Source organism: Callorhinchus milii, unplaced genomic scaffold (genome assembly GCF_018977255.1).
Source record: "Callorhinchus milii isolate IMCB2004 unplaced genomic scaffold, IMCB_Cmil_1.0 Scaffold8, whole genome shotgun sequence".
NCBI lineage: Eukaryota > Metazoa > Chordata > Chondrichthyes > Chimaeriformes > Callorhinchidae > Callorhinchus > Callorhinchus milii.
Window position 1 is genome coordinate 1210668 of NW_024704749.1, and position 20174 is coordinate 1230841.

The following is a 20174-nucleotide window of genomic DNA, read 5'->3' on the forward strand; positions in this document are numbered from 1 at the left end:
ATATCACATATATTATTAATAATAATCCTTGCATTTGATATAGCGCCTTATCATGTCTTCGACACGTTTCAAAGCGCTTCACAGTATACATTGTAAAGTGAATTGACTGTATATTTTGTGTGCGAAATGTGGCAGCCAATTGCACGCAGCAGCGTCCCGCAGACAATTGTGGATTGAGTGACCAAATTATTATTATTATTTTTTCCCCCCGGAATAGCGATCCAGCAATCGACTAACACACAGGTTCCTACTTGCTGCTCGGTAAACAGAGGCGTGTGGAGTAAGGAAACTTGCCCAATATTTTGCCTTACTCAGGAATCGAACCCAGGTCCTCTCTCTTTCGAGGCCAGTGCTCTAACCACTGAGCTACAGGACTGCACTATGGCAAACACCGGCCATGACAGATTGTAGAACCTATACACTGTTTGATCTGGATTCTCACAAAACTAACTTGCATGGCTTCACCAACCGAAGTGGCACACAGAGTTGTGTACATTCAATGTCAAATATCAAAATACAAAATTATTATTAAAATTAAATACTGGAGAAAACTTCATAAACCCAAACACATGTCAACATCCTGATGCACACGCTCATCCTCATGCAGTTCTTGAGTGCAAGCACATAACTTCTCAGCATACTAATAATGTGCACTAGAATTCTATAATAATTGAAAGGACGAGGAGTGTGAATAACTGCTCCAGTGCTCCTTGCACAAAGCTATTTCCTTTGATGAAACACAAGCACAATCAGCATTACATTAAGGTGCCTGTTATAGTTGGTCTAGAATGAGGTAACTACAACATTTTGATGGCTACAAAATCTCCAGGGTATGAGTCAGACAGACATGGAATACGGAAATGATTCTGGAAGTAAGTAATCACACGCATGTCACCTGCTGGGTGTTCTGCAGGGTGACCAAAAAGTCTTGATATCATTACAATGTCTGATAAGTCTGAAAGAAATGATGATATTTTTGTTTTGGTTTTAAATAATAGGGTAGATATCACAACTTTTTGGTCACCCTGTATTTCTGCGATTCTAAACAATTGCGGTATTTTTCAGCTTGGTGTTTAACGTCTCCCTTCCTAAGTCTCCTTTGGAACATAGAAACAGGTGTAGGCTACTCAGCCTCTCAAACCTGTTCTGCCATTTTATAAGATCATGGCTTATCTGTTCCTCAACTCCAATTACCCGCCCTTGTCCCGTATCCCTTGATCCCCTGACCTAACAAACATCTATCCACTTCAGTCTTAAATCTGAATGGATCCAGCATCCACATCCTTTTTGGGGGAGAGAGTCCAGATTTCCTCTACCCTTTGGGTGAAAAACTGCCTCTTAATTTCACTCCTAATTGCCTAGCTGTAATTTTAAGATAAGGCCCCCTGTTCTGCTGTGGGCTGATTGCGTGACAAGCACCTTGTTACCAGGGCTCCACCACTGCTGCTCCACAACCAGCTGGTTGGTTCATGGGAGCGACTGTAAGCCACACTTCCTCCCATTTTAGCTCCAATTTGGGGAAGCAGCTGAGATCTGCTGAGCACCCTTCCCAAGCCCAACAGCAAGACTCGCATCACTGCTCTGTCCAGGTAGGATCAAGCCCTGAAACCAAATCCTGAGAGTGCAAGGATTGCACTAGATAGAGTTCACCATCCCTTTTCTGGGTTGTATATTTGTATCTCAAGTTTTCGCAAACCGCACAGCTTTTTTCCGTTTGAACAGATGAAGCGATTATCAGACTGTCTCGTCTCCCCAGCCATGGTGCAGGAGAGCTTGTCTGCTATCAAACAGCTGCACACCAAACACCACGTCCAACTTCTCTACATAAATCCCTCAGAAGCTTTACGAAGGAAATCTCAAACTGCAAAATGTAGATCACCCAAATGTTAGCAACCCACTGTTATTATCACAGAAATTCTAAACAACTTTACTCCAACCATTTGCTTCATTTGATAGTCGTTTTTTTCATAAGCTTAATTGCATTAAAACCAATACTACACTGATAAGATCACAGGAAGCTGAGGCAGTTGACAAGGCAGTTTTTATATTTACATTCTTTGCTACTGTCTGCTATTCATTAAAATTTGCTGCTTCATATTAAGACTATTGTTATAATAAATAATAATAATAATCCTTGCATTTGAAATAGCGCTTTTTACGTCTTCTAGACGTCTCAAAGCGCTTCACAGAATAGACTGTAAAGTGAATTGACTGTATATTTGTGGGCGAAATGTGGCAGCCAATTGCAAACAGCAGTGTCCCACAAACAGTCGTGGATTGAAGTGACCAAATTATTATTGGTTTTTTTCTTGAGGGATTATTATCAGGTGTGTAGAATAAGGAAACTTGCCCAAGATTTTGCCCTGCCAGGAATTGAACCCAGGTCTCATGCTTGTAAAGTGAGTGCTCTAACCACTAAGCTACAGGACTCCACAATTATTATTAAGACCATGTCCCCTTTTGTCAAGGTCATCCAGATATCACAGAAACCCAAAACAGTATTTAAAAATCGGACTGTTTTTCTCAAATTAGAATAGACATCACTGAAAAGCATTGATCTGTATGGGACTGATCCCTTTGACAAACAAACACTCCTGCTGGTTTCAGCACTGCACATTGGCGTTCAAATGGCATCCAAAGTAAGCAAAGGCAGCAATTTTTAAACCTGCTGAGAAGACAATTTCAGTAGCTTCATGTGCCAAAAACGAGCTATGTAAATAGATTCATGTCTCGCCTCCCTCTCCAAGACACATCTGGGGGGTGTGTGTGCTCACAGGGTTCTGAAAATTCTCATCTTAGCGGCCATTGCAATCTTCCATTTAATGTTTGATGGACAGATCCATTTCAGCAGTGTGCCTACTCAAACTTGCGAGTGAGTGTGTGCATGTCTGTGTTTGTAATTGAGAAAGACAACAGCTGAAATCTCACATTTAAATGGATACTAACCAAGTGTTAGATCATTCTCACAAAATAAATAAGTCTTTTTAGAATCACCATTAGATAGAGAATTCTAAAACAAGTCCAGTCAGATTCCCATGTTTGAATCATAGAATATTACAGGTCAGAAATTGGCCATTCAGCCCATCATGCCTGTGCCGGTTCTTTGGAAGACTACGCAATCAGACCCACTCCCCGGCTTTTTCCCCATATCCTTGCAAATTTTTCCTATCCAATTCCCTTTGGAAAGTTGTTATTGAATCTGTTTCCACCCTTTCAGGCCGTGCATTCCAGACCGTAACAACTCTCTGTGTAAAAACATTCTCCTCATCTCCCCCCTGGTCTTTTGCCAATTATCTTGAATCTATGTTCCAGTTTCAGTCCCAGTTTCTCCCTATCTACTCTATCAAAACCCCTCATAATTTTGAACACCTCTCTTAAAACTCCCTGTAATTTCTCTGCGTTAAGGAGAACAATCCCAGCTTTTCTAGTCGCTCCACATAACTAAAGTCCCTCATCCCTGGTACCATTCTGGTAAATCTCCTCTGCACCCTCTCCAAGGTTCAGTTAGCAATATCAGATCCAATTGACTGAAAAAGTTGGTGATTTTCCTGGAAGCACTTTATTTTGTTCATCCTCGAACCCTAGATATTTACAGCACAGAAGAAGGCTATTGAGCCCATCATGTCAGCGCTGGCTTTGTAAGAGCAATCCATCTCCCTCCCTTTCCACATCCTTTTGCAAATGACTCCTTTTTTATGACACCTAACTCTTGAAAGTTAATATGGATTCTGTCTCGACCACAGCACTCGGCAGCACATTCTACAACGTGTAAAAAAAACATCCTAATTTCCCCTTTTACTAATTATTTTAAATTGATGCCCTCATCACTGACTCACCATTCTAAGAACAAATTAGATAGATTTCTGCTAGAAAATAATATCTGGGGATACAGTATATAGTTTGGGACACAACATGTCAAACGACTGCCAGGATGGTGGAAGGCAAACTACATGGACCGTGGTCTTCTTTCGACGAGCAAATTCTTATGTTCTTAATGAGATTATTGTTTCCCTACCTACTCTATCAAATCCCCACATCATTTTAATGTTCCCTACTCAAGTGAAAACATGCCCAGTTCCTCCAGTCTCTGCTCATAAGTCAAACTGGTATCGTCCCCATAACTTTCCTCTGCACCCTTTCTACAGCCCTAATGCCTTTCCTGAAGTGGGGTGACCAAAACTGACACAAAACTCATTACACCCTCACTTATGATTTATAGAAGTTATAAGTGTCATCTCTTTGGTTTTATACTAGTGCTAAGCCAGTGCTGTTGAGGGCCAGTGCTGCTGAACTAAGAGCAGAGAGAGGTGTTCTGCCAGTGGAGAGAATAAACAGAAAATAATTGGACATACTTTATGTTTTTAATGGAATGTGGTATGAGAACACAATACTAAACTAATTTGATGATTCTTTGGTGTCTAGCTGGAATGTCAACTATCCTTTGGGGATAGTTCTTGATTAAACATTGGGTTCAATTGATTATTTGCCAGTGTGAGCGAAGATTCAGAAGTGTAATGGAAGCAATGCACAACGGTGTTTAAGTGCCACCCACAGTTTGAAACCACAGCAGCAGCAAGCCACATACAAGTCTCACTTGAGGGCAGCTGCTCATGTAAAACCCCTCTCCACAGGAAATAGTTCAAACACCAAACAGTTGTCTTTGCATGACAAGCAGAAAACATCGAAACCTTAACACAACATTTAACAGCTTCATAGATGTTACAAAATGATCAGATCAGCATTTATATAACTCACACATGTACCAATTTCTTAGCCAGGCAGGACTAAGTTATTACTTATGCAATAAGCTTGCTTCTAGGGCAGCAACACAAACAGCTGAATATTGACATTGTCTACATACTCTCTACAGTGGAAATAAACTGGGGGAGGGAAGAGAAAAAGACAATGCTACTCCAAACTACAAAGTAAGTATCTGCTGCATTTCCTCTGGACCATTTACAAGGAGCTTGCTGCAGTTTGACAGCATGTACAAATGTCAAACTGTGCTGTGCTGAGCACAGAGCCAGGACAATGCCACTTTGCAACCAAGCTGTTTTTAAACTTCTCTACAAACTAACGCAGCTAGAATGAAAAGATTTGAACCACAACAAAGGAATGGTTTGCAGCAGTCTTCCCAGATTTTGGATGACAGTCCAGCTTAATAGCATGAGGGTAGGGATTCTTGTTACTTAGCTCCTTTTATTCTTGCAAGCCAAAGCCCCTATGGGTATGGTAGTCCCAGCTGTACAATCTAGGATAGGGTAGGCCACTGGCAGGTAGGTCAGTAACCAGATGACATAGATTTAAGATAATTAGCAAAAGTACCAGAGGGGAGATTAGGAGAATATTTTTTACAAAGAAAGTTGTTTCAGTCTGGAATGCACAGCCTGAAAGGGTGGAAACAGATTCAATAACAACTTTCAAAAGGGAATTGGATAGGAACTTGAAAAGGAGAAAATTGCAGGGGTTTGGGGAAAGAGCGGGGGAGTGGGGCTGATTGGGTGGCTCTTACAAAGAGCTGGCACAGGCACGATAGCCGAATGGCCTCCTTATGTGCTGTAATATTCTATGATTATATGCAGCTGAAAGCTTACCAGTCAGTGTTCAAAACTGTTTCAGCTGGTTAAAGTCCAACGCACACTCTAGGATCTCGAAGCCTTGTCCACCTGCACCTAATACTTACTGGGATTTGGTAAACTGGGTGCATACCCTGGGCAAAGAATGCATACTTGATGCCAAACAAACAGAATTTCCTTCCCCTGAAGCGTGATGATGGGTTTCCACATCAGACACCCGCTGAGCAAATATAACTCCTAAATCAGGCTAGCTTCTGGATGTCCAAGCTCCTCGGAAATGCATTGATAACATAGGAGCAGGAACACTGTTGTTACCTCTCTACCAATTAGTTCTGGTCGGGTCAGTTACCTGCTTCTGTGCTGAAGTAGCCATTTGCAGCTGGCAGAACTTCATGGCTTGCTCCAAAGCTACATCCTCATCAACCTGCCAAAAAGAAAATACATGGTCACCACAATCCACAAAACATTACAAGTCCCAACACTAGGAAGAGACAAAACAAATCAACATTTTTTCTTGTTGACTTGCCTTGCAGCGTGACTGTGCCTCCTGGTGTTTGTCTGTACTGTTACACAATAATAACAACAATTCCTGCATTTGGTATAGCCTCTTTCATGTCGGGAGGAGTACGAAAGTGCTTCACAAGATATACTGTATAGTGGTGTGACTGTGTGTTTTGTGGACGAACACAGCAACCAATTTGGACACTGTAATGCCACACAAACAGCCATGAAGTGAATGACCAATTGTATTTGTACTATAATTATATACTATATATATGTTACGAGATCAGAATACTTGAGCTGGATTTTTATGTAAACATAGTGCACAGTAATTAAGGATTTGTGCGACAGTAAGCAGGAACACTTTTCAATTGCTGGGAACCAAACATTTAGAAATAGTGAAATTTTGCCCAAAGAATGAGACTAATTTGTCCTTTTAATTTATCCTCTAATAGCTTACAAAAATAGCTCACTGAAATCGTTGTCTCTAGGAATTTTTATTAAATTGAAATTGTTGAAGTGTTGAATCGAGAACTTGCTGAGCCTTTTACTTTCTAGGAGAGGAAGAGAAATTCCAACACCCGACTACAAGCGAAATGTAGATCAACATGGTATTCTAGAGCAGTGCTGACAGCAACTATAGAAACCAAACACAACACAAAGACTAATTATAAGCTGTAGGCAATATTAGAGGCATCAAAAGGGGAAAGAGAACTTTTCTTTTCAACTCATGATAAATCTAAAACTTTATGGCATATATTCTCCCCTGCCAGAATGAAGAGAAGCACCATTGTCTTTCTTCGTGAATTGCCTGCCAAGCACAGGAAACGTAAGGAAGGCAAAAACATTTACCCAATATACTGTATTGGAGGATAAATTCACTTTATAAGCAAGTTTAAGGGTGGGGGAGGATAATAAAGAGAGAGACAACATATTTATATTGCACCTTTCACAAATAAGCCTCTGACAGCATATTACTAATCTAATGTATTTATTGCTCAAGTACACCAGGTTGTTCCCAGCAAAGATTAATTTCAAACTGGGTGAATGAAATGCCAAGACTGTGATTTTTATCTACAGCATGAGCTGACAAAGCATTCCATCACCAAAGCAGTTTATTTTAAACATTTCACATAATGCACAGTAGAAGCATTTTACTAAAAGTGCACGAGAAGCAAATGTTTCAAAGAGTAACTTAAAGCTATCCCCTCCCCTCCTACCACAAAATTCAAATCAGGCCATAGGCATAGAATAAAATCATAGAATATTACAGCACAGAAGGAGGCCATTCGGCCCATCGTGCTGGTGCTGGCTCTTTGAAAGGGCTACACAATCAGTCCCACTTCGCCGCTCTTTCCACATATCCTTGCAAATTTTTTCTCTTCAAGTACCTCTTTGATTTCCTTTTGAAAGTTGTTATTGAATCGGTTTCCCCACCCTTTCAGGCCGTGCGTTCCAGACCGTAATGTATGAACATAAGAACATAAGAATTAGGAGCAGGAGTAGGCCATTCGGCCCTCGAGTCTGCCCCACCATTTGATAAGATCATGGCTGATCTTCAGACCTAACTCTAATTACCTGCCCTATCCCCATATCCCCATATCCCCCAATCCCTCTATTTTTTAAAAAATCTATCAGTCTCAGCCTTGAAAATGACATTGAATTGACACTCAAGGACTGAGCATCTAACAACTCTCTGTGTAACAAAATTTCTCCTCATCTCCCCTCTGGTTCTTTTACCAATTACCTTAAATCTACGTCCCCTGGTTACCGACCCTCCTGCCAATGGAAACAGTTTCTACTCCATCAAAACCACTCATAATTTTGAATACCGCTAATAAATCTCCTCTTAACCTTCTCTGCTCTAAGGAGAACAATCCCATAACTTACAACAACAAAATACACAAAATACAGTCACTACACTTTACAGTATATTCTGTGAAGACTTTGAGAAGTCTTAAAGACGTGAGAAGGCGCTAGTTCAAATGCAAGGATTATTATTATTAAAAACAACTTGCATTTATGTAATGCAAGTTTGCATCTTAGAAACACAGGATGGTGCTTAGAACATTAAGAAACCAGCAACTCCACCACAACATACATGTTATATAGTGTGATGCACACTCAGTTACCAGAAAGTTTCCACTTGTAACTGAGTCTTAATTAAGTAATTCCATTAGAACTCACCACTTTTAGATTCCCCTGGGGAGCAGAACTGAGGAAGTGCTCCCAGCTCTGAGATCCCTCATCTCGATTAGCATCAAAATTCACCAATTAAAAAAACTCACAAATGTTCCAACCACACGGTCCAACTACAGATCCAGCTGGAAGGCAAAGCCTGCTCAACACAAGCTGTGTGGTTCCCTCCCTACCTCCCCTCCCAGTCTGTTGTTGTTGTTGTTGTTGGATAACATTTAATACAGTAGTTATTGCTTGTCCAGGTACCTCATCTGTGCAATGTAGATATACTCATGATGGAGAAGTAAGAACCGGAAAAGGAACAGAAGCCCATCAAAGCCACTCCTGGAAGAATTACAATAATCCGCATAATCTTTGTTTTCAATAATTCACCTTATTTTGTTTTGCCCACAAAATACACAGTCACGACACTTTACAATGTATTCGATGAAGCGCTTTGAGACGTCTTGAAGACATGATAAGGGCTATATCTAATGCAAGGATTATTATTATCATCATGCCTCAAACTGCTTAACAAGATTTACTGTGAAGTCTAGTGACTATATTTGTCGGCAAATGCAGCAGGCAATTTGTGCACAACAATGTCCTATGACCAGCCGTGAGCTGAATGACCCAATGACTTGGAGGATTGTTATCCAGGACCCCAGGAGATCTCCTTTCTCTTGTTGAATAGTGCCACAGAATCTCACCTTAACGTCAACCTGAACAGGCAGATAGGACCTTGGTTTAATAATAATAATCCTTGCATTTGATACAGTGCCTTATCACATCTTCAAGACGTCTCAAAACGCTTCACAGGATACACTGTAAAGTGAATTGACTGTATGTTTGTGAGCGAAACACGGCAGCCAATTGCGCACAGCAGAGTCCCCACAAACAGCCGTGGATTGAGTGACCACATCTGAAGCACGGCACCTTCAACAATTCAGTGCCAACCCTAACAATGCACTGGAGTGTTAGCCTTGACGATGAGCTAAAAGTTCCGACATAGGGCTTGAACCTACAACCTTCTGACTGTAGGTTCAAGAGTGTTGATCTGATGCTTCCCACCCATAACACCTAATATTGTAACTGAACTTCTCACTTGGTGATGGTCACTCAGTTCTTAGGGAGGCAAAAAAAAGATTAAAAATGCCCAATTCGGGAAAGAATATACCCTGATAACGCTTTTAAGTTGATGATGTTCACAAACCTTTATATACCTAATAGATTACAAAATGAAAGGACAAGCACAGTGAATAAATTCCAAAAAGAGGGTTGCCAATGAATACTCATTGGTTGACCTCATAAGGAAGGACGAATGGCAGCTTTTCAAGTTTGATTTCTATTTGAATATTGAACGACATCAGCAACAAGCTTTAATGTAAGTCACTGAGCTTGGGTTCCATTGACTAGTTTGTGTGTCTTACACCCAGGGGACAGTGAGCTGGGCTCAGTCAGCAGTCACAGCAGCAACGGGAGGGTTTCTTTTTCTGTAGAAACTGACAACAGGAGTAGATCATTCAGCCCGTCAAGCCTGCACCATAAGGTTATTAGATTATGACTGATCTGCAACATAATACCTTGCAGATCCTATCCTCCCAGTCCTTGCCAAGCTCCATTGGCTTCCAATTACCGAACGGATCAATATCAAGATCCTCTCACTCGTTTTCAAATCCTTTCATGCCCTCACACCTCCCTACCTCTCCGACCTGCTCATCCCCCACTCCACCACCCGCTGCCTCCGCTCAGCTGGCTCCGGACTCCTGTTTGTACGTTGTGCCCTCTGCTCCACCATTGGTGGCTGTGCCTTCAGCCACTATGCTCCGAAACCCAGGAACTCTCTCCCCCAATCCCTCCGCCTTGCCCCCACCCCACCTTCAAATCCCGCCTAAAGAGCTTCCTTTTTGATCATGTTTACGGTTACCTCCCCCCTCCCTCTCCCCCTGGCTCGGGGTCAGACTCCACCACTGTGAAGCGCTTCAGGAAGCTACCCTGTGTGAAGGGCGATGTATAAATGCAAGTGGTTGTTGATGTCTCTGCCCTTTCACCATATCCCTTGATAAAAAGCAGGTAAACCAGCAAAGTAGTCTACCTTCCTTTTAAACATTTCCCTTGACCTGGCATCTACGACCTTTTGGGGTAGTGAATTCTACATTTGGTTGAAAAAATGCTTTCTGCTTTTGCTCTGAATTGGTCTAATTTTAAGATATTGGCCTCTTGTTCTAAATCCTCTTATCAGAAAAAAAGGGTTGCGTGCTATCATCCATGTCAAATCCTTTTAGCATTTTAAACCCCTCAATCTGCTTAGCTCAAGGGAATATAGCACATACAATGGAAATGCAAACTGGACCCAAAAGTCTGCTCTTTAAAACAGTTTTGAGAATAAAATAAAAGCATGAGCACTGATCCAGCCTTTTAGGTCTACTTCTGCTGAGCTCCACTGAAGATAAATACTGAAAAATCCACAAACAACTAATTGTATTCCAAATAATTCACATGCTTTTAACTATGTGAACCTGCTCTGTATATTATTCCAAACGTTTATTACCCTGATCAACGTATTTTCTTGATACCAGTTCTGACTTACTCTTCACCAATTTCTATTTATGTCCTCTAGTCCTGCTGTCTTTGCTTTGAAGCAGTCGTCTGAAGCAATATTTTATGCTCTTTGCTACATTATGTACTTTGAAAAATCTCCTTTTCTTGCTTTCTCTCTCAACTGAATTATTTGAAGGCAAAACCCCTATCAGAGCTTTTAAACCAGGGCTGAGGCACTGACTGAGGTCTGTTTGGATATCTGCCCACAAAACAGTCCTCCACTTCATACTATATCCTGTAAAGTGGTTTGAAGAAGTTTGCACTCATCCAGTCCTTGATATCTGCCAGACAAGCTGACAGAACATCAGGGGACCTGGAGTCGCAGCTGGAGGAGGAGAAATAGGTTTGGGTGTCATTTGCATACATGTGGAAGTTGACCCTGTGTCTGCGGATGACATCGCAGAGAGGGAGTGTGTAGATAAGGAAAGTTAATGGGACAAGGATAGAGTCCTGGGGTACGCCACAGGGGGAGGGAGGATAAAAATGTTGGCAGAGATGAAGTGAAGGCAGTTTGTTACATAGGATGTGAGTGCAGTCCCACTGAGGTGGATAAGGGAGGAGAGAGACGGGGAAGGAGGATTGCGTGGTCAACTGAGTTGAAACCATTTGTGACTTTATTCTAACTGAGGCCTAACCAGTGTTTATATAGGTTAATCAAAACCTCCTGACTCTTGTACTCAATATTTATAAAGCCTAGTATCCCATATGCCCTTTTTACAGCTTTATCTATCTGTCCTGCCACCTTCAAGGATTCATTTACCTGTACCCCCAGGTATCTCTGCTCTTTTACCCCCCTTAAGATTGTATTACCGCCTATATTGCCCCTCATTCTTTCTTCCAAAATGCAATACCTCACATTTCTCCACATTGAAACTCACCTGCTATGTGTCGCCCATTTTACCATTCTGTCTCTGTCTTCCTGCAGTCGGCTCCTATCCTTCTCACTGTTTACCCCCTCCCTAACTTTGTGTCGTCTGCAAACTTGGAAATGGTACTTGCTATACCCAAGTCCGGATCATTTATGTATATTAAGAAGAGCAGTGGTCCTAATACCGATCCCTGGGGGACACCACTGTACACTTCCCTCCAGTCAGAAAAGCAGCTGTTCACCACAACTCTCTGCTTTGTGTCTCCCAGCGAGTTCTGGATCCGCTGCCACTGTCCCTTTTATACCGTGGGCTTCTATCTTTCTTACAAGTCTTTTACGCGGCACTTTGTCAAATGCCTATAAACTACATCAACTGCACTATCTTCATCCACCCTCTCCGTTACCTCATCAAAAAATTCTATTAGATTTGTTAGACAAGATTTGCCTTTAACAAATCCGTGCGGCTGTCCCTAATTAACCCATATTCTTCTAAGTGAAGATTTATTCTGTCCCGGATTATAGTCTCCAGGAGTTTCCCCACTACTGATGTTAGGCTGACTGGCCTGGAGTTCCCAGGTTTGTCCTTCTGTCCCTTTTTGTACAGGGAGTCACATTGGCCACTCATCAGTCCTCGGGCACCACTCCTGTGTCCAATGAAGATTGAAAAATTGTAGCCAAAGCCTCCGCTATTTGTACCCACGCTTCCCATAGTAATCTTGGCCCGGACCGGGCGACTTATCTACCTTGAGCCCAGTCAACCTTTTCAGTACTTCCTCTCTGTTTATACTTATCCTATCCATTTCCTCTACCTTCTCCTCCAATACTGCGGCATTTGGTGCATCCAATTCTTTTGTGAAGACAGATGCAAAGTACTCATTCAGTATATCAGCTATGCCCTCTGCCTCCACAATAAGATTTCCCCCTTGGTCCTTAATTGGCCCCACCCTTCCTTTGACTAACCTTTCTTTCTTGATATATTTGTAAAATATTTTAGGATTCTCTTTAATGTTACTCGCTAACCTTTTTTCGTATAATCTTTTAGCCCCTCTTATTTCCTTTTTCAGTTCTCTTCTGTACTTCCTATATTCTATTTGGTTGTCTTCTGTATCTTGGGTTTGACATTTGTCATACGCCTCCTTTTTCTGCTTCATTCTAGACACAATTACCTTCGTCATCCAGGGAGGTTTGGATGCCCTACTTTTCCCTTTTGTGGGTATGTATTTGTTCTGTCCCCGAGCTATCTCATCCTTGAAGACTTCCCACTGCTCTTTAGTTGTTTTACCTGCCAATCTTTCTTTCCAGTCCACCTTGGCCAGGTCCCCCCACCCCCAATTACAAATAAATTAATATGCCCAACCTGATAATGACCTCAATATAATGACACCCACAATTAAACGGAGAGACTTTCGGTGAAGCACCAATGAATATTTTGTTTGTGTTTAATGGCCCTCTATCAATGTAAAGCGTTAAATTTTAATTCTCAGACTACAGTATACTTCTGACAACTCATCAGTCCAAGGAAAAGGGCTCCAGAACTATCCGGAGTCAGGCATATGTATAAATACATAAATAAATGGGGCCGGGATATTGACAGCATTGAAACAGGAATAGGCCATTCAGCCCTTCAAGCCTGTTCCGCCATTCAATTAGATCATAGCTGATATGTTACTCAGCTAATCGTGTTTGTCAGCTTCACACTCATCTATACAGAGGATATAAATGGTGATGATGATTTAAGTGACAAGTTAATAATAATCCTTGCATTTGATATCGTGCCTTATTACATCTTCGAGACGACTCAAAGTGCTTCACAGGGTATACTGTAAAGTGTATTGGCTATATATTTTGTGAGCGAAACGTTAAGCCAGAATCGAGTTATCAGGAAGTTTATCGTATTTAAAATATCCCATTCGAAATGAGTGTGACTTATCAGGAAGTGCTGGCACAGTGTCATGAAGGGTGATTTAATCCTACATCTATCCCTACAAGCATCAGAGACATCGCAATCCCAGTCAAAGCACCAAGCTGCTGGGAACAGGTGCAAGGAAGAGAAAAGGCAGGGATCTATGTGTAGTCACCACAGGGGAGAGGAAATAGATACATGCAGGATAGGGCAAGGTAGGTGAACGACATTGCTTATGAATCACTGCATTTCTACTTTCACATCCCTGCCCTACAACCTTTTAAAACAGGAATATGCACAAAGAGGAATACAACCCCTTTATCAACCAGGCTCCACTGATGGACACGGCTGAAAAGATGCAAATAAAAAAAATGAAAATTCAACATTATTTTCAATGAAACCCATCATCGCGTTGAAGAGGATCCAAAACAGCCCGTGAGTTCCATGCATGCCATCTTACACGTGGAACGTCTGGAATGCATTTCCCATTCCCTCCCCAGAGGGAGCCACTCTGCTTACCTATTTTCCAGAGAGTGTTTGGCACCGATTGGCAAGAGATAAGATTTGGGGATCGCAGTGTGTGTTGGGGTAACTGCTGGAGTTTAACCAGATAAAATCACATTGGAAGCAATGTTTGGTAAACTTTCCGCTGCTTATCCAAGTGGGATCACCCTATACGTTTGGTGTATCTTTGTTGCTGGTATTGGTGACAAAACCATTTACATCTTCTGTTTAGATGAAATGTGAAGCTGATAAAGAACAGAGTTGTCCTAGCTAGACTAGCAGGGGGAAAATAGCCCGACTGTGCACTTCAAAGCTCAAAACACTTCTGTAATTTTATCTTTGGACCCAAATCCAGTCTTCTGAAGCTCCTGCTATTGTATTCGCCTGAATACAATGAAACAATCTCCCCTCCTTATCTTGGGAGCGCTCAAATTGCCCAACAGCAAGCCTGAGATGTCCTTCCAACGTGAATAACAACAACAAGATCACATTTCTATAGCACCTTTCACGTCGGGAGGACGTCCCAAGGTGTTGGACAGAGTATAGCATTTCAGACCCGAGCTGGGGTTGGGGAGGGAAGGGAGGGGAGGGGAAGGGGGGTGGCCGATGGCATGGTCGAAGAGGAGGGTTTTGAGGCGGGACTTGAAGGAGGCTGAGGAGGGGGCGAGGCGGAGTGACTGGGGGATGAAATTCCAGAGGTTGGGGGCAGAGTGGCTGAAGGCTCTCCCGCCAATGGTGGGGCGGGTGGGTCGGGGGACGTGGAGCGGCCAGAGCCGGCTGAGCGGATGGAGCAGGCGGGTTGGTAGGGGGTTAGGAGGTGGCAGAGGTGGGGTGGGGTGAGGCCATTGAGGGCTTTGTAGGTGAGGACCAGGATCTTGAACTGGATCCTCTGAAGGATAGGGAGCCAATGGAGTCAGGCGAGAGTGGGGGAGATGGGGTCACGGAGTTTGGTGCGGGAGAGGACACGGGCTGCAGAGTTAGTTCTGGATTATCTGCAGCTGTGGAGGGAGGAGTTGGGAAGGCCGACAAGCAGGGAGTTTGCACAGTCGAGCCTGGAGGTGATGAAGGCATGAACAAGTTTCAGTGGCCTGAGGCGCTATACAAATGTAATTTTGTTGTTGTTGAGACATGAGTCAGCAGACTAGAAACCATAGAGGTTTATACCACACAGAAGGCAGCTATTTGGTCCATCAGTACATGGGTCGACAAGCACTCGAGAAAATTGCTTTCAATATTTTCATAATGATCATTCAATTCAACAATGTGACTCTTTGGGGATGGCAGACTAGCTGTGGAAGATATTGTCAAGCGTGGCCCTGGCCTCGAGTCAAGTACCTGACAGAGAAACGCCAAAAAGATATATCATTTCAATAGTTTAGTTAACACACAAACACACTTGGTTGGTATGGGGAAACGGCAGGTAAACGGGACTGGAAGGATTGCTTATTAAAAGAGCCAGCCCTGACACGATGGGCTTCTTCTGTGCTGCAAATTTCTCTGGTTTATTTTCGCATCCAGCGGGTTTTCATATTACTGGAGGAACAGAGAGGAAAACATCTCCAACCGAGGTAGCAAAACTAGGAGCGAGTGGCCTGTTGGGAACACTAGGTTCACATACAAGAGGTTAAAACAGTGATGCAAACATTGTCTTCATTTAAAAAAATCTATAAAATAATAATAATTGTGTCACTCAATCCACGACTGTGTGTGGGACGCTGCTGTGCGCAATTGGCTGCCACAAAATACACAGTCAATTCACTTTACAAAAGGGAATTCCCCCAAATACACAGTCAATCCTGTGAAGCACTTTGAGATGTTTCAGTGACGTGATACGGCGCAGTATCAAATGCAAGAATTATTATTATTATTTATTATAATAACTTTTATTATTATTATTTAATGAAAGACTGTTGAAAGAATGTTCAATAGGATTTGCTATTACCTCACAGGTAAAAATTATCAAGGACATGGTCTTAAGATGTTTGATACACGAGGTGGCCAAGTTATCCAGCTTCTTTCTAATATTTTTTAATTGATTTCATTGGGGACACTAAGTTTCAGTAGACAACATTTCAACTGAGATATCGATTAAACTGCTGCTTTTTCCATGCATTTCTTTGGATGGCGTAACCACCATGCTGAGGTAAACAGGTGCAGGTTAACAACACACACAGTAAGGTACTGTAGCTCAGTGGTTAGAGGACCTGGGTTCGATTCCCGGGCAGAGCGAAACTTTGGACAAGTTTCCTTACTCCACATGCCTCTGTTTACCAAGCAATAAATAGGAACCCGGTTGTTAGTCGATGGGCGGATCACATTTCTGTGGGTACTAATCCCTTCAAAAAATAAAAAATAATAATTATTTGGTCACTCAATCCACGACTGTTTGTGGGACACTGTTGTGCTCAATTGGCTGCCACATTTTACCCCCAAAATATACGATCAATTCACTTTATAGGATATTCTGCGAAGCACTTTGAGACGTCTATGATAAGGCATTATGTCAAATGCAAGGATTATTATTATTTACAAGCTTGTGGAGACCAAATATCAGAGCTTAAAATGAACAACAACTTGCATTTTTATGGTTTTGATGTAGTGTAACATCTTGAAGAAGATGAAGGCAGCAGAATTTAAATTTGGCAGAGATCACTGGTTACCATAAAATAAAACAGTGAGAACATTGGTGTGTGAATATAACAGAAACCGAAAATGTTCTTAAAATACTAGTACATCATTGGATTGTGAGCTCAGAACTACAGTCTAAGCAAGAGTGAAGCAAGACTCAAGCAAGTCCAGGGATTAGAAGAAATTCCCTTTCCCCCTTCACAGATTGATTGATCAATATGTGGCCCAGCAAACAAAATTTAAAGAGAGTTGATTAAACCCTTCAAAAAGTGGAGTCCTGTAGCTCAGTGGTTAGAGCAGTCGCCTCCCAAGTGTAGAGGACCTGGGTTCGATCCTCGAGCAGGACGAAATGTTGGGCATGTTTCCTTACTCCACACACCTCTGGGTACTTAGCAATAAGTAGGAACCCGGTTGTTAGTCGATCGGCAGATCGTTTTTCAGGGGGTAATAATCCCTTCAAAATAAATAAATAGTAATTAACACACGCGCTTTGAGACGTCTCACAGACGTGATAAGGCGTTGTATCAAAGGCAAGGATTATTATTATTGTTAACTCTTTCAAACAGAGGCTCACCTACAAATCCCTTTGTGCTCTCACCCCCGGTCCCTCTAGCCTCCCTCTCCTGCTCGATCTTCCAATCAGAAAACTTGAGCCTGCTGCGTGTTCTCTGCCACCTTTACCCCACCACCCCATCGGCAGCCAAGCCTCAGCCCCAACCCCCCCACCCCTCGAGATCTCCCTCCCTGAACTGCTCCAGCTCACCACTGACTGTGCCTACTCTGACGTTTCGTCCACAAATATACAGTCAATTCACTTTATATCCTGTGAAGCGCTTTGAGACGTCTGGAAGACATGAAAAGCGCTATATCAAATGCAAGTATTATTATATTACTCTCCTGCTGTCCAGCACCGTCTTTGTAAAATGTTCCAAGACATTACTCTATAAGGGAACTGTATATTGATACAATGTTAAGGCTTTTAAACCTGATATTCGGCTTTGTGGTAAATCTGATATCAACATGGGATGAAAATAATGCCTAGAACCTGAAACTTACACAGCAGCTTCTTGTATGTAAATAGTGACTGGTGAGGTTTGTGAAACCACTGCCCGCCCGGCCAGGCCTCGTCTCAAAACAAAGGAACCGTCTGTGTGAATAGGCTGACGACTGTGATGTGACTGTGCTGGCATGTTCGGAATGCACACACACACACGCGCGTGCACATACACACGCATGCACACACACACACGCTTGTGCGCGCACATACACACATTACTGAACCAATGTTTCCTGAGGCTAATTTCCCGGTTTCCATTCCCGAGCAGTGCGAAACATTGTGTAAGTTTCCTTACTCCACACATCTCTGTTCACCTAACTGTAAGTAGGAACCCGCCTGTTAGTCGATTGACGGGTCGCCTAAATTCCGCATAACTAAACAAATAAATAGTAATTTGGCCACTTAATCCACAACTGTCTGTGGGACGCTGCTGTGCACAATTGGCTGCTGCGTTTCACCCACAAAATATAGTCCATTCTCTTTACAGTATATTCTGTGAAGCGGTTTGAGACGTCTCGATCACGTGATAAGGCGCCATATCGAATGCAAGGATTATTATTAAGGATTATTAATGACTATCCTAACCAGGAGCTCCTCAGCAATGCTCGACTCAACAACGCCTGCAAACCAGTTTTCGTGATATCATCTTTTAAACAAATATGTTGAAAAATCCAACAGAAACGAAAGGAGGGAAATGGGACGAGGATGATAGAGAGGTACGAAGGATTTTTGTTTGCATCCTTCCCTTTTTGAAGCGAGGCCTGTTTCATATCATGCAGCTAGAACGCAGGTATGTGCCTGAGCATGCTCTGAAACCAACTGGCAGATGATTCCGCCCCCTCCCCTCCCCCCTGTTGTTTTGCCGTGAAGAAGACTGCAGGAAGCAACAGTTAAAGCTGTGTTACATAACCAGTTTGTGCTGGAGCCAGTCGCAGTGCAGTTCAGATGAGGGAGGGTGCGATGCTTTTCACTCCTGCAATATCTTTCTCCCACAAAACACATAGTAATTCACTTTACAGTATATTCCGTGAAGCACTTTGAGAGTTTCAAAGATGTGATAAGGCGCGATATCAAATGCAAGGATCATTATTATCTGGTAGTTCCAGGTAATCGGAATAGGAACAACTCTGAACAAGAATGCCAGCAAAAACATGTCTATGGTGAGGGGGAGATAAAGAATGCTGAATTTTGACAGCTATAATTCACAGACAGAATTACAATGGTGAAGGGGAGGGAGGGAGGGAGGGAGGGAGGGAGGCTATTTGTGGGATGCAAAAAGAGATCAGCAGAAAAATTCCAGTTTCCATACAAGAATGAATTTTAAGAATTTTCCAAAATTCTACACTATTAAGGCTAAAACAAGTGAAATTTTAGGTCAAGGAAGCTAACGGAATTCAGAAATACATAAGCAAATAAAAAAACAATCCTGACATACAGCTGATCAGTGACTGACTGCAGGAAGCACTTGCATTATTTCTACAAGTTGCTTTTGAGGAACCAAAAGTTCAATTTGTTAAAATTAGAAACTTGACTGCGATTAGCAGACCGGTCATTAGCGACTCAGGCACACAGAACACACCAGAGAATATGTATTTGCTGTAGTTACAGCACTGTAGGTTGCCAGGGGATCAAAACATAACACAACTGCTCATTTTCAGGACTTGACTGTATCAGGCCGGGGGCAACACAAAAATGGCGATCCTGACAATTTTGCTAAACAAAACCTATGCTTTCAATTAACGTAAACAGTTAAAACCGTTGCAGCATTCTTGCACCAATATGGAATTATGAAGCATCACAAGATTACGGTTTATTCCAGGAACCAAAGAATGAAGGACCCACTCTATTTGTTTGCACATATCTTTTGCACTACTTTTAAGTGCTGTAAGTTACAAATTCACAGATCACGATTTGCGCAGATCTTAAAAGGGAAACCATTCGTGTCCAATCAAGACCACCTGGCCCCAAACTCATAGCTTTCATGCTGGCATAAATACCTGCTGTGTTTGCCAACAAAAACAGTCACTACACTTAACAGTAATTACTTCTGATGTGTTTTATGACATAAGTCACTGTAAAAAAAAGTTATTTCTTCCTTACCTACCACTGCAAAACAACTTTGGGAGAGTCAGTAAACTGTGATCCTCCTTGGCCTCCCTCCCCCTCCCACAAACAGAAGTTCATTCCGACTTGAATCAGATTCTAGAATAGACTATTTTTCCTTGAAATTGCTGCATTAATCAGGAGTCGAAACAAACCGGTAACATCTAGCCACATACCAAATATCCTCCTAAAACTTGCAACCTACAAACACAGTTACCCACACTTTACAGTAAAATTCTCCTGACATAAAGGCGC

At 42.3% G+C, this 20174-nt stretch overlaps 1 protein-coding gene across 1 annotated transcript in view; it reads right to left on the minus strand.

The window, feature by feature from the left end:
* The window catches only part of cabin1 (calcineurin binding protein 1), a 140909-nt gene that overhangs the window by 30728 nt on the left and 90007 nt on the right, over positions 1-20174 (minus strand). The window contains exon 32 of the mRNA XM_042337209.1: positions 5926-6000. Within this exon, the coding sequence (XP_042193143.1) occupies positions 5926-6000 (75 nt within the window). The remainder of the gene's footprint in view (positions 1-5925; positions 6001-20174) is intronic.